Source organism: Podarcis cretensis (assembly GCF_951804945.1).
Source record: "Podarcis cretensis genome assembly, chromosome: Z".
NCBI classification, from domain to species: Eukaryota; Metazoa; Chordata; class Lepidosauria; order Squamata; family Lacertidae; genus Podarcis; species Podarcis cretensis.
In genome coordinates, this window is record NC_137184.1 from 24,033,066 (window position 1) to 24,047,997 (window position 14,932).

Genomic DNA, 14,932 nt, shown 5'->3' on the forward strand with positions numbered 1-14,932 from the left:
CACATACCCCTGATTATAACTGGAAGAGAAATGGGTGAGTAAAGACACACTTCCCATAAAATCAGACATACACAGTTTTGCCCACTTAAAGACTCTTTAGCTCTGGAAACTAGCATAAAGGCTTGATACAAAATTAGTGGAGGAATGGAATGAAACTTGGAATGGAAAACGAAGATGTTTTAGCAAGCTGAGTAGAAAATCATTCAGTTTGTTTTTCTAAAACATTAAGCATGTTATCACTGATCGGATAAAAGCCTTTGTTTTCTCTGTACCAGGTGTACTTCAGCCTGAGGGTGGTACAGGTTCTACTTGTGCGTAGGAGTCCAAATGGTGGAATGACCAACATGTCACAAACTGTAGCACCATTGCCTCTTAATAACTTCCTATAAAGCAGAAAATCAAAAGATGAAAATAAGGTCCAAAATGAAACAGTTGTGCTTAACATCATGATAAATAGAAACAAAAGCTAAAGGCAGGCTTGTAATTTTGCACTCAGGTGGACGCTGGTCACATTTATGGTTCTACTGAAAAATGGGGCATGGTTGGGGTCTGGTTGGGTCACAAACTTCCTTGGCAGGCTTTCATTCGTCTTGCTTCCTCTTGGGCTTCTTTGGATTCCGAGAGCGGCTTTTGGCTTTGCAGAGAGGGCAGATTGGTGCATTCCGATGGATCTGCTGATGGCATGACAAGCAAGCCTGAAATACAATAAAACCATCCCATTAGGAAAGTGGTTTTTCCCTGGAAAGCCAGGGGGAGCAGCTTCTTCACCTTGATGGTTCCAGACACAGCCTGGCCAAGTTTCCTCAGAAGACAACAAACACATACCAGCTGGGAGAAACTCTCTCATAACACTAGAACTCAAGAGCCACCTGATAAAAACAACTGGCAGCAGGAGGTTACAGGACAGCTGAAAGACTTCCTCATCACACAAAGCACAATCACTTGCAAGAAACATCCCTTAAGTTTATTCTAAGATGGCCCAGGACCATGTCTAAGCTTGCAAAAATAAACAAAGCTGGAGAGAGTGTGGTAACATGGGCTCATATTTCCATATACGGTTGGGGCATGAGGAAGCACAAGCATTCTGGCATAAGGTACAGTGGTACCTCGGGTTAAGAACTTAATTCGTTCTGGAGGTCTGTTCTTAACCTGAAACTGTTCTTATCCTGAAGCACCACTTTAGCTAATGGGGCCTCCTGCTGCTGCTGTGCCGCCGGAGCACAATTTCTGTTCTCATCCTGAAGTTCTTAACCCAAGGTACTATTTCTGGGTTAGCGGAGTCTGAAACCTGAAGCGTATGTAACCTGAAGTGTATGTAACCTGAGGTACCACTGTATTTGAAGCAATAGCCAACCTGTAGAGCCAGACCCAACACTTGTGCTGCATTCTCTTAACATTAACATTAGAAATCTCTTCAGCATGAGGAATTAGTATGTCTTTTATTAACTGCAGCCCAGCTTGAAATTGCGCAACATCGGTCATGGAAAGAGGGGATCCCTTCTTACAACTGGATCAATAATTATGGGAAGTGCTTTTCTTAGACCATCTCATGAGACACAGAAGAGCAGTGAAAGGGGTTACAAAAATGGATAATTCTGGTGAACTGAAAATCTTTTTTCTTTTTTTCTTTTTTGCATTTGTGAATAAAGGGAAAAGTTTCCCCTCTCACATCTCAAGAGGGCCTTTGGAGAGGAAATGCTGACTAATAACCTAGAGTTTTACACTTAGAATTTATTCTGTGAACTGACGCATGATCCATGATTTACGTGAATGAACTATATATCAGGAATTGTGCTCCAAAATTTCTGGAGGGTGAAGGGTGCCACAAAGTGTTGTTTGGCTGCTGGATTGCCTGAACACCAGTGACCCAAAAGGTGTGTCCTTACCTTCATGGGTGGGGGTTGCTGTCTGAATGTTGCTGTCTGTCTGGTGTCCTGTTTCCTGGCCACCTGTAGCTGTTGAGCAGCAGCTGCAGCCGCAGCCAAAGATTCTGGGATAGGAGGTTCCTGTGGTTCTGTTTGCCATTCAGCTTTCTGCTTTTCGAAGTAGCTAAATAAAGAAGAAAAACTAATACAGGCTATGCAGAATTGCTGCCACTCTGATTCTTTCAGGGAGCTTACATTAGCCTTCACTGACCTGGTGCAATCCAGATGTTTTTGACCACAATTCCCACCAGCCCCAGCTAGCACAGCTGATGGGAGCTGTAGTCTGAAACATCTGGAGGGCACAAGGCTGGGGCAGGCCTTTGCTTTTATCCAGTAGTGTTTTCCTTGTGTTCTTATGCTGCCACTCACTGACAGACACGGGGAAACAAGACAAGCCTCATCTGCAATACACATTTAAAGCAGTTTTATAACAGTTTAAACAGGCACAGCTTCCCCCAAAGAATCCTGGGAACTGTAGTTTGTTAAGAACACTGAGAGTTGTTAAGAGACACACACATACACACTTCCTCTCCCAGAGATGCAATTCCTAGAGTGGTTTGACATTCAATGACTCTTCCCAGGGAACTCTGGGAGTTACAGCACTGGGGATAGAGGATAGAGAGTCTAAAAACTCTCAGTCCCCTTAACAAACTACATCTCCCAGGATTCTTGGGGGGGGGAAGCCGTGACATTTTAAAGTTGTATGATACTGCTTTAAATGTATAGGGCAGTTGAGGCCAAAGATGACTCTTCCAAAATATTATGGGGAATATTCAACTTCTAGGAGTAGTCAACTCAGAGCTGCCATTTTGAACACCTGCCATGTGTCAGGTGTCATGTTCCATCCTGAGTACCTGTTCCTAACGTTTTTGAACTACTATCTTCAAAATATATCATGTGAAGTATAAAGTGTATGGTTCAGGTATTGAATAGACTGCTTCTCCTTTCATCCCTACAGGTGCTTCCCTATATCTTTGATATCAGTAGGAAGACTATTGATGTTAGAATGCTGGATGGAAATCTCTCTCTCAAAGTGAGGTGTCAGCTAACAAAGAACAGTGTATCCCATTTGTGGTAGATTTCCATCCAGCATCTCCAAACTAACACCTGGCAATCAGAGAAAGCTACTCATAGTTAGCAAACTCTAAACTGCTTGCGATCAGCAAGCTTCCCAATCTATGCAAAGTATTAGTGAGAGCTGTACTTAAGCCATCTATCCACAATCCAGGATCTCCTCCTTGTCATTCCATCACCTGTGTGTGTCTCCTTCAGACAGCTATTTTCAAAAGCAGCAGGATGGCTAGGACATATTGCATCAAACAGGACATCACCTGCAGGTACTGGGTAATTCAATCCATAGCATCGAATGCAGAACTGCAATATGTCATGTCCAATACATAGGTAAAACTACAACCAACCTACACCGACATTTTAGAAACCACAAATAAGCAATTTTTACACACACATGTGGAGCAACCTGTGACTCAGGGTGGTCCAACTTTCCATACCAAATGGGCCACAAGAGTATTTAGGGGAAGTGAAGTCCTCTCACTGCCTTCCCAAACCTGGCTAAGTGAGGTACTGAGTTTTGGGAAGAATGCTCAAGGCTCTGGCAGGGTCTTCAATCCCTCCCACCTCCTTGCCAAGGCTAGGGAAGTGCTAACTGGGCTTTGGGAAGGCGGTGTGAGGGCTGCAAGGGGGTGGGTGTCAAATGTTGCCAAGGGCCATGACAAGGCCCCAAGGGCTGCATATTGGACCACCTTGCTGTTACTAAACACTTCAGTTCTGAGAAGCACAGCCAGACAGACTTCTCAATAATTGCTTTAGAGATGTCAGCAGATCCAATAGCGTTGCAAAAAGGGAGAACTTCTGCATGCATATGCTGGACACATTAACACAGCATGACCTCAACCATCACTAGGCTTCAGCGAAGGAGGGTCTTCTGAGCATTCCATTCTCAAAGCTCTATAATTGCTGGCTTGGGAATAGTATCATTTTTGCCACAGCAATTGATGAATGCAGAAGCCAGAATGTTTTACTATAAGAATTTACAATTTCTGTTTTTAAGCCTTAGAGAACAATAAACAAAACCTCCAAAAGCATGATCCTCAAGTAAAGAGAGATCCAAAGGGCCTTCAGAATACTGGACATAGTCCATCACAGCACCCTGCATACACATCCCCTCTTCATTGTGCTTGAGAAGCTGTTTGCCTCTCAGGACCTGAAAGCAGGTGCCTAAGCTTTTAACTGGGACGCAGGTGGCGCTGTGGGTTAAAGCCTCAGCGCCTAGGGCTTGCCGATCGAAAGGTCGGCGGTTCGAATCCCTGCGGCGGGGTGCGCTCCCGCTGCTCGGTCCCAGCGCCTGCCAACCTAGCAGTTCGAAAGCACCTCCGGGTGCAAGTAGATAAATAGGGACCGCTTACCAGCGGGAAGGTAAACGGCGTTTCCGTGTGCGGCTCTGGCTCGCCAGAGCAGCGATGTCACGCTGGCCACGTGACCCGGAAGTGTCTCCGGACAGCGCTGGCCCCTGGCCTCTTAAGTGAGATGGGCGCACAACCCCAGAGTCTGTCAAGACTGGCCCGTACGGGCAGGGGTACCTTTACCTTTACCTTTAAGCTTTTAACTGATCGCCGAAGAATTGATGCTTTTGAATTATGGTGCTGGAGGAGACTCTTGAGAGTCCCATGGACTTCAAGAAGATCAAACCTCTCTATTCTTAAGGAAATCAGCCCTGAGTGCTCACTGGAAGGACAGATCCTGAAGCTGAGGCTCCAATACTTTGGCCACCTCATGAGAAGAGAAGACTCCCTGGAAAAGACCCTGATGTTGGGAAAGATGGAGGGCATAAGGAGAAGGAGACGACAGAGGACGAGATGGTTGGATAGTGTTCGTGAAGCTACCAGCATGAGTGTGACCAAACTGCGGGAGGCAGTGGAAGACAGGAGTGCCTGGTGTGCTCTGGTCCATGGGGTCACAAAGAGTCGGACATGACTAAATGACTAAACAACAACAAGCTTTTAACAAGCAATGTGTCAGCTTACTCAAGGGAGAGCTTCTCTTCCTCCTCACACAAATCTGGCAGCCTCTGCAAGCCCAGAGTCATCCTCAAGGCATCCACATGCTCCTTCAGAGGCTTGTACTCCTCATGCAAACGGCGGGTAGACTCCAAGAGCTTATTGAGGTCATTCTCCGACTGCTTGATTGTGTTCTCCATCTGGAGAAGGAACAAGGCAGCATTCATTAGGTTTGTCCAGCCCCGCCTGAAATGCAGCTGCAACAAAAGCACCAGGGGGCCCACACAATGTTGAGGTTTTTACATTCAGGTGAATATTTAAAAGAGACCAATGAAACCGTGATAAAGAGAGTCATCTGGGATACAGAAAGTCCATGCTAGATTCTGCAGGAGGCCAGAAACAGCACAGGTTGTGGGAACAGAAGCTGAAGTCAATGCCCTGAGAACCTCAGTTTTAAAAATCAAGTTTCTAGGTCTTATGGTTGTGAAGAGATGTTTGTGGACTGCTGCAGTATCAGGAACCAGAGAGGTGGCTGAATAAGATTCCCTGTACAAATTCATTTCCTGTTTATTCCTGTTTCCCCTTCTTCTGTCACTTTCCCAGTGCTGAATTTCCCAGTGCTGAGCTAACCTCTCTTAGTGACTACATAAAATACATTGATGGTGCCATAAAATATTAACAATAATATTCGTATTGGGCGGGAATCTAGACCTTTCTCACTCACTCATTCTTTGTCCCTCTCTCTGCTTCCCACCCCCCGCCCCCCATCAAGCATTGTAGCAAGATCATAAATAATGAACATAACATCTTCTTTTCTACCACCTTTTTGCACAGTGACATAAAGTTCAATAGCTGAATGTTTTGTTCACATAAAAGTTGCTCTGAGTTCCCTTCTGCCTAGCCTGTCAGGGGGGAAAGTGAAATAACAAATCTTGGACAGACAACATTTTTTGCAACCAGGTCTGGGAGGCAAATGAATTCAGCACACATTTCTGAGGAGTAGCATCTAAGAGGGAAAGCACAACATTAGTAGTAGATAAGCCTTCACACTATGCTAGGTTACTCAGGAGTACACCCAACAAATGCAAAAGTCATGCTTACTCCCAGGTAAGTATGCATAAGACTGCAACTCGAATGATCATGAAAACTCATTACCACCATGCCTAGCTGTCACTTACAACATTGATGTCAGCATGGATGAGTCTCAGTTCCTCCACATGAGCCATTTTCTCCTGCAGCAGGAGGTCCATCTCCTGTTTGTATTCCTTGAGGTGCCTTTCCTCAGATTCCAGAGCCTCGAATTCAGCCTTCAAGCGGGCCTTGATCTTCTCCATTTGCAAAGTCTTGTTTCTGGGGAAGGGGGGAGGGGATACACACAGGCACAAATGCACAGAAAATATCAAAGTAAAGCTGAGGTGGCATTTCCTGTTTGCCAAGAGGCATTTAAATCATTCCAACCACAGTCATAAATGTCAGGTGATGAGGCTGAGCTCCAAAGAAAGTGGGTTTTGGCAGCAGGGACATAGAATGGCCATGTTTTGAAGCTTTGGCTATGTTCAAATCTGGGCGTCATAAGCCGAGAGATGCACAACCGTCACACCTGCAGCCGCTTTGCTCCTGCGTCATTCCTTACTTCATACAAAACAACCCCCAAATCTACAGTCAACCATAGCTTCCTGTTACACCCAACTGGGAAACAATGGTTAACCATTTCTAATCAAGTCTGGATATAAAGGGTTAAAGTTGGCTTTAAAATCTTGACTTGTTCCGAAGCCATAGTTTCCTGGTTCTAACACTACAGGTTATGGTTAGCTGTCACTTCCTAGCTTTTCCACTTGCTCATTTTTAAATAATAAAATTTAAAGAGCAGATGCCACATATGTGCCATTTTTAGCTTCAAATGCAATTTGACAATTTTTGACCAGTCAGCTGACTGGCATGTCAAATGTACAATCAACATTTGTACATTTGGCACATTTGTACAACTGGCACATGGTTCATTTCTTGCTTAACTGATTACTTAATGCAAGGTATTTGGGCACAACTCAGTGACTTAGCAGGGAAGAAAAAGCACTGGTGCTTCCAGTATCAGAGGCAGTACCAGTTTTAGGGGAACATGAATGGGAGAGTGCTATTGTGCTGATATCCTTATGAGCTTCCTGTAGGCATCTTGTTGGCCACTGTGGGAAAAGAATGCTGGACTAGCTGGGCCTTTGGAATAACAGGGCTTTACTTATGAGCATAAAAGGACGTGAGTGGCGCTGTGGGTTAAACCACAGAACCTAGGACTTGCTGTTCAGAAGGTCGGCAGCTCGAATCCCTGCAACGGGGTGAGCTCCCGTTCCAGCTCCTGCCAACCTAGCAGTTCGAAAGCACATCATTTTTTTTTTTAAAAAAAAATAATATTTATTAACATTTTAAAGACTACAAAAGAAAAAAAAAAGAGTTAAACAAAACAAAACAATACAATACAAAAATAAAAACACCACACAACGCAAACCCCAAAACATTAAATTAACAAAACCAAACAAACACAATTTAAAACACATCTAATAAGTTCAATATCTTAACTTTCATTTACTTGTTTCAACGACCTCCTCACACCTCCCTTTTTGTATTCCACTTTAATTAACTGTTTCAGCAATTCCTTTCCATCTTCCTCTGTTTTCTGTCCTGTAATTTATCTTAACATATTCTAACCTTATTTTTCCCTTTAATATATAATTGTCTTAACATATTTTAACCTTATTTTCCCTTTAATAATCTAATAATCTATTTGTACTTAATTCCTTGTAACATTTCTACTAAAGCCATATAGCTCCTTTCCAACATTTTTCTAACACTCATTAATTTTACAATATTTTTATAAATAGTCTTTAAACTTTTTCCAATCTTCTTCCACCGACTCTTCTCCCTGGTCCCGGATTCTGCCAGTCATATCCGCCAATTCCCTATAGTCCATCAACCCGGTGATCTTCTGTCCGATGCTCTTAACTCTTTTCCAAGTCCCTTCTGCGAGTCTTCTTCATATTTATACATGAACTTTACTATGTCTTCCACTGATCTTATTTTCCTTTTCCTTCCTTTGAGGCTAAAGAGTAGATCTCGGGGAAACTCCCACCTAAAAATGATTTTATTCCTTCTCAACAGGGCAACCAAATCTCCGTAATTAAATCTAAGATCCAAAAGGTATTTCAGGACGTCTTTCAAAATTTCCACTCTTGACTGTTGTTCTTCTAAGTTCCTCTGGTAGTTCCAACAGTCTCTTATTTTGTTCTTCTCTTTTTTCCCTCCTCTTCCAAGTCCAAAAGCCCTCACAGTTTTAATCTCTTCTTGACCCAAGTCCTGGTCCCAAAAGTCATCAAATTCCTGTGTGAGGAAATCTATCAAACTTTCCTTCTCCAGTTCAGGTAGGGCTCTGATCCTCGAAATCTGATTTTCTTTAAATTCAATCATAGCAGGCATCAACTTATGGTCATCAAATTGCATCTGTAAGGCTGGGACTCTCTCTCTCTCCAATTGTGTTACTTTAGGTTCAACGGCAATAACTTTCTCCCTAGCCTTCTCCAAAGTTTGCCATGTCAAAATAGATTCCTGTGTCAGTTTCTGAATAGTTTCTATATTGGTGTTCACTTTTTGTCCCAAATTGTCAATTTTGGTAGTTACCACATCCACCTTTTTATGAAGTTGTTCCAGTGAGTCACTTATCTTACATAATACAACCACTAAGGCCTCTTCTGTCAACATTCTTAACCGATTCAAGGTCCCCAGAATCTCACAGGTTTTTATCTTGCAGCTGGAAATTCCCCCAGCTCAACTCTTGTGACAGTTTCAAAGGCTTCCTCTAGAGGGAAACAGTTCCTCTAGAGGGAAACAGTTTCTATTTGAATTAGTCCTTTTAAACTCAATTCAAACAATAAAGTTAGTTTCAATTTTCTGTTACTTTTACTCCTTTTTAAACGCAGACGGAGACAATGGAAACAATGTATTCCTCTTATTTAAACTGTCAGTGAACGTTCTAATCACGGTCAGTCCTGTTGGCAGCCCGTTTCCAGAATCAGAGCGGTGGTATATTAACTCTGTTCGCTCTCTCCTGCAGGTATACTCAGTCCAAAACTTTCCCCCCTCTTCTCCTGCCACCAAGGGGGGGTTTAGTATTTTTTACTGATGAAAATTTAGTCGTTTACAATAGGCTTTCCGAGACTTCAGCTTGCATCCTCATTGCTTCAATCTATTTACAAAAGGGGAAGGTGGACTTCCTGTTTTAGACCTCCCCATTTCGGCACCAAATTAAGACGTTTAAAAATCCAATTCTCCGCTCTACTCATGGGTCGTTGCTTTAAAATCAAATTGTCCACAGGAAAAAGCCAGCGCTCTCCAGCAACAGCTATGCGGCTTCGCTCCGTGGAAGAAGCAGTCAATTCGAAGCACCGCGCCGCTCACCCCACGTCGCTCCGGATCCCCGAAACCGGGTTTCCCCGCGAGTAGGGGAGGCGCAAAAGGTGCCAGCCGAATCCCACGTTCACAGGCTTCACCCGCCTGTGATTTCTAGTGGGTCTCCGCCTTTGCCGTGGCAGCCAGACCCAGATTTCCACGAGGCAAATTCCTCCCGATCAGAGGAATTCAGCCATTACTGGAGGCGCTAACCCGGAAGTCAGTTCGAAAGCACATCAAAGTGCAAGTAGATAAATAGGTACCACCCCGGCGGGAAGGTAAACGGCGTTTCCATGCACTGATGTGGTTCACCAGAAGTGGCTTAGTTATGCTGGCCACATGACCTGGAAGCTGTCTGCGGACAAACGCCGGCTCCCTCGGCCTATAGAGCGAGATGAGCGCCGCAACCCCAGAGTCGGCCATGTCTGGACCTAATGGTCAGGAGCGCCTTTACCCTTTACCTTACTTATGAGCATAGGAAGTTGCCTATACCGAGTTGGGACCATCTAGCTCAGAGCTGTCTGCACTGACTGGCAGTGGCTCTCCACTTTTATAAACAGGAGTTTTCACTAGCCCTGCCTGGAAATGCCAGGGATTGAACCCGGGACTTTCTGCATGTAAAGCAGGTGCTTCACCACTTAGCTCTAGCCCTACCCTGTTGGATCTCAGTCCCCAGTACCACCACATCTAAGGCAGCCAACTCTTCTTTGTAGCCTCTGCCTGGTGAAACCTCTTCTATACACCTTAACTTCTAGATTGCCATTTTCTGCACCGCTTCTGTTGCCCCTCTCTTTCCCATTACAGCACATCGTTAGCACCAAGGCTTCAACAACAGGAGAAAATGGAGTCGTATCATATCTTTTGCCACCTAGCTCTGCATGGGCCTCCTCAGCTGCAGTGGAAATGATCAGAAAGACGCCATCCCTGTTCTCATTACGGCCTCACCTGCAGCCTACAATGCCGTAACAGCTCTGCCACCAGCTCTGTCGCCCCCTTCTCTCAAGCCTCATGCACTCACACTTCCAAGAACACATTGAACAAAAGAGCACACTTTTGCACACACTTTTCCTGGTCTCCTCAGCACATTTTGCCGCAGCTCAGAACAAATGGGAGGATGAAGACTTGCAGCGATGCCATCTTTTTGTTCAGAATGGAACACATAGCACAGTGGCAGAAGGAGAGAAAACCCTGAGCTCACTAACAAAATGACTGGTTTCTCTTCAGAAGAGTCCCAAGTTCAATTTATTGCATCATCTCCACCAACACCTTCACACAGCAGGGCAGGAGTCTACATGAGACATTGGGGGGGGGGCGATTCCTGCCATTCAGAGTAGACCATATTTCCTTAAGTAGGTTACATGTCTGACTCAGGATAAGCCAGCCCTATATATTCACAGGGTTCATCTCTTTGGGGGAAAAAGCGTTCTTTACAATGATAGAAGAAATGGAAAAAGAGAGAAAAGTTTAGGCTACCTCTAGCAGAACTAGGATGTCAGAGGAGGAATTAAGGTACAACAGAGCATCATAACTAAGAGAGAAGGAAACCTGAGAAGGGGGGAGCTTTCAGTCAAGTCGCGTTGTTAGAAATTGAATAAAATAATAACAATTTGCCATTAATTTATCAGTTTTGATTTTCCCCTATGCCCTTCTCTGTTCCTGGGTCAACTTTTCATTCAAGGCTACTTGTAATGCCCTGTCTTATCCCTACAAGCAAATCTGTAACCAGTGGGTTATAAAAACCCACCCTTAAATAAGGAGAGGAGAGCGTTGGACATTAGAAGCCAGAATAGTCTTCAAAATAATAATAATGAAAAAGCTATAGAACGATCAGTATCTCCTCCTTCATTCATCAATCTAATACACACACTCCTCTTGGAAATCATGTCTCAAAACTCACTCCTATGGTGTTTCACTTTTATTTTGGGCATTCATGTGCTGGCTGTATAACTAGATTCTCTGGGTATTTTGCATTAGAAACCCAAAGCACAATTCAAATTTGACACAATGAAAACACTGAAGTTAATTATAGAACAATAAAATCCATCTGAAATCATCAACACAACAGCATTTTTTTTTAATCCAGCATGAGGGAGGCGTGGTGTCAGAATCTAACCCACTAGACAAATGTGCCTACTGTAAATAAAAGATACAGAGTGCCTCCAGACTGTCAATTTTTTGTGTGAGGGATTTATGCAGTTAAATTGGATTAAAGAGATCTGCCACCGTAGCACAACAAAGAAATGGTCTTTCTGCAGGTTGAAAAGTGATGGGAAATTGCACTGGAAAGAGTGGGGTGAATAGGAGAAAATCTTATATGTACACAACAAGGAAATCAGGATGAAATCTCAATAAACAACACCCCTGGAAAATGAAATGGCCTCACATGGCACCTTAAAAGGCAAGTGTCTGGGGAGTACTTTCTATTAAAGAGGGTGCTACCATTGAAAAGGTCCTCTCTCCAGTAACCACCTGCCTCACTTTGTTAGAGACTGAGGACAGGAGACCCTGGAAAAGGCACTCTGTAGAACAGACTTTTGTTTTTTCATGGTCTGATGACTAGATACAAATAAACTAATTGGATCTCTGTAGAACAGAGGCAGCTATCTGTAAGTTGTCGACTACAACATAATCAGCACTGGCCAGCACAGCTAATATTTATGAATTATGGGAGTTGTAGTCCAAAACTGGGAGGGCACCACGTTGGCTACCCCTGTGCAGAAGATCTCAAGATCCAAACATGTATGCATTGGAGAAAGCAATCCTTCAAGGAGCCTGGCCCAAACTGCTAATAGGTTAATACAACAGAGCTAGAGCATAAGTGCTAGAGCATCTTCCTTGCATACAGAAAGCCAGAAGTTCATCCCCTGGCATCTCCAGGTAGGTGTTGGAGAGACTCCCTGCCTGAAATCCTGGGGACTTGCTGCCAATCAGTGTTGGCAACTGTGTTGGCATTCTGGTCTGATTCGGTATGAGGCAGCTTCCTATGGTCCATTTCAAAATGTGACTCTGCCTTCACAAAAAGACTTAGACAAGGTAAATGAAACAATAAGAAGAGCATAATGTTCATATTATTTAAAACACCACATTAAAAGTGAAAGAGGAATGGTGCTTTGCAAACTACATGTGTCCCAGTAACATGCACTACTGTCCACTTTATAAAAATGTAAAAGGTTCCATTGCATGGAAGGGTGGGCATTCCCAGCTCATTGTGTGTGTTTGTGTGTGTTGGAGGGAGGCTTTAGAAAACTGCAGCAGCTGTGCTCAGTCCATTATTCCTTTCTTTTGTGTGTCTCCAATCTACTCCCTTAATAAGCAGGGGAGTTGATCCCCCTGCAAATAAGAGAAAGGAAAGAAAACTGACTATGCTTTGCATCCCTCTATTTACCAAGGCCCTTCTCTTTTCCACAAGAGAAGGGAAACACAGTGTGCGTCTAGAATGACACTATTTTCTGGTGATATTCAGTCACATACAGGCAAATTGCATGGGTTGTGAAATTAAAGTTGATTTGGAACTCATGCACAACAAAACCGCTTCCTCCCCCAAATCAAACTTTTTTGCACTGGAATGTGTGGGACAGGCACAATGTCAAATAACCTCTCTGTAAACAAATCAGAATAAATGCTCAATAAATATCTGGTGTCTAAACCTCCCTACAAACTTGTGCAAACAAATCAGGATGAATGTTCAACAAACAGGTCATCTGGAAGGTTATCTGTGTTAGGCAGATAAAAACTTGTAATGAAGATTTCCCCAATACAAATTCTGCCTCATCCTCTCTTGGCAAGGAAATACCCAAATTCACCTGTCTTCTACCTTGACTATTTCGGAAAGTGTTTCAGCTTAGGAGGAATCACATCTTCAACTTAGAAATCTATCTTCCAACTTTGTTCATTGTCAGAGCTGCTCATCCATCAAAACTGCTTTATGTTGCTAAAAAAATTACTGTTTCCAATACCCAGTTACAAGGGAGCAAGCTTTACTGATCCCAGTGGGACTTCTTTCTGAGTAAGTATGCACAGCATCAGGCTTATTAATTTGTTTCCTGAGGCATCCTTCCATAAAGAATGTAGCAAGGCAGACTTTAACACAGAACAGCTTTTGACAACCAGGTGCCCTCCAGATGTTATTGGACTACAACTCTCACTCGCTATGCTGGCTGAGGCTGGTGGGAGTTATAGTTTAACATCTGGAGGGGACTAGGTTGGTAGAGGCTGATACAAAGCAACTATAATGATAATAATGGACGATTTTCTGCAAATGTATGGTCCATAATTCCGCTGTGCATATTTTATGTGCATTCATCATAAGTCAGTCTGGGGCCGCTTCTCCCTCCCCCCGTCTGTTGCTCTCAAAAGAAGCTCCATTTAAAATCCAATGGACCTTTTGTGTGACATTTATAGTAGCTACTTTTACACTAGCATAAATTAGCCACTCTTTCACAGTGGAAAAGGAAAACGGGCGCGAGGAGAAATTAAGCTGCAATCCGACGCACGCATTTTCCTGGAAGTAAACCACGACAGACACAGAAGGGCTGCATTCGGAGTAAACATGCGTGGAATCGGGCTGTATATCACCATCCTTTCTAAAAACGGAACACAAACAACGAAAGCCTTACCTGATCTCTTTGATGCTTTCAAGTTTGCACATGATTTCCTGTTCATCAGCCATGCTTTCTCATTCGCGATTTTAACCTCCCGTGGAAATGAACAAAATAACAGCAGTCAAAGAGGAGGGAGAAAGGAAAATCCAATACAATAGACACAATGTAGCCGCCCCGACCGTGCTTCTGAACGCAAAGACTGCGGTAGGGGAGAGCGAGACCTCTCGGGACTTCGAGTTCAGATTGTAATAGCGGTCCAGGCTCACTTAGGCGGCCAAGACTACAAGGCCCACAATGCAAAGCGCGGAGCTACTGCTCTCTTTCTTCCGGCAACCTCTCTTTGCATTTGTCACAGCTAATTATGTCCAGTGGTCATTAGGAGTGCAAATGAGTGAGATGCGTTTTCCTAGAGTGTTTTTTGGTTTTTTTAGTGGAGATTGGAGAGTGGAGATTATGGATCTTTCCATTTAATTCATCAAATGAATTAAAAACTACAACCTCTATTTGACAAAATTTGAATAAAATGCCATAGTTACTTTGTGCTATATATAGTCAATAGACGGTAGAATAGAGTAATGTATATTGTACGAAAGGAGAGCAAGTTGGACAAAGCTATGTGTGTGTGAGAGAGTATTGTTTTGTGTGAGCTTTGTGCAACATAGACAGCCCCCCTTTGCGAAATACAGTCATACCTCGGGTTAAATATGCTTCAGGTTGAGCATTTTCAGGTTACCCTATACGGCAACCCGGAAGTAACGGAACGCATTACTTCTGGGTTTCGCCGCTCGCGCATGTGCAGACACTCAAAATGACGTCATGCGCATGCGCAGAAGCGGTGAATCGTGACCCGCACAGACGTGCAGTCGCGGGCTGCATTCCACTCGGGATGTGAACAGGGCTGCAGAACAGATCCCGTTTGCATCCAGAGGTACCACTATATAAACTAATGTTTCCAATC

General features: G+C 43.7%; 1 protein-coding gene across 1 annotated transcript; it reads right to left on the bottom strand.

The window, feature by feature from the left end:
- Positions 1-75: 75 nt before the first annotated feature.
- ZC4H2 (zinc finger C4H2-type containing) lies at positions 76-14,250 on the bottom strand. The gene is made up of 5 exons (XM_079962987.1): positions 13,990-14,250; positions 6,118-6,289; positions 4,967-5,139; positions 1,887-2,049; positions 76-695 (listed from the first exon to the last, which is right to left on the bottom strand). Exons 1-5 carry the CDS (start codon positions 14,040-14,042, stop codon positions 582-584), a joined length of 675 nt encoding a protein of 224 aa, XP_079819113.1. The 5' UTR covers positions 14,043-14,250; the 3' UTR covers positions 76-581.
- Between the last annotated feature and the right edge of the window lie 682 nt (positions 14,251-14,932).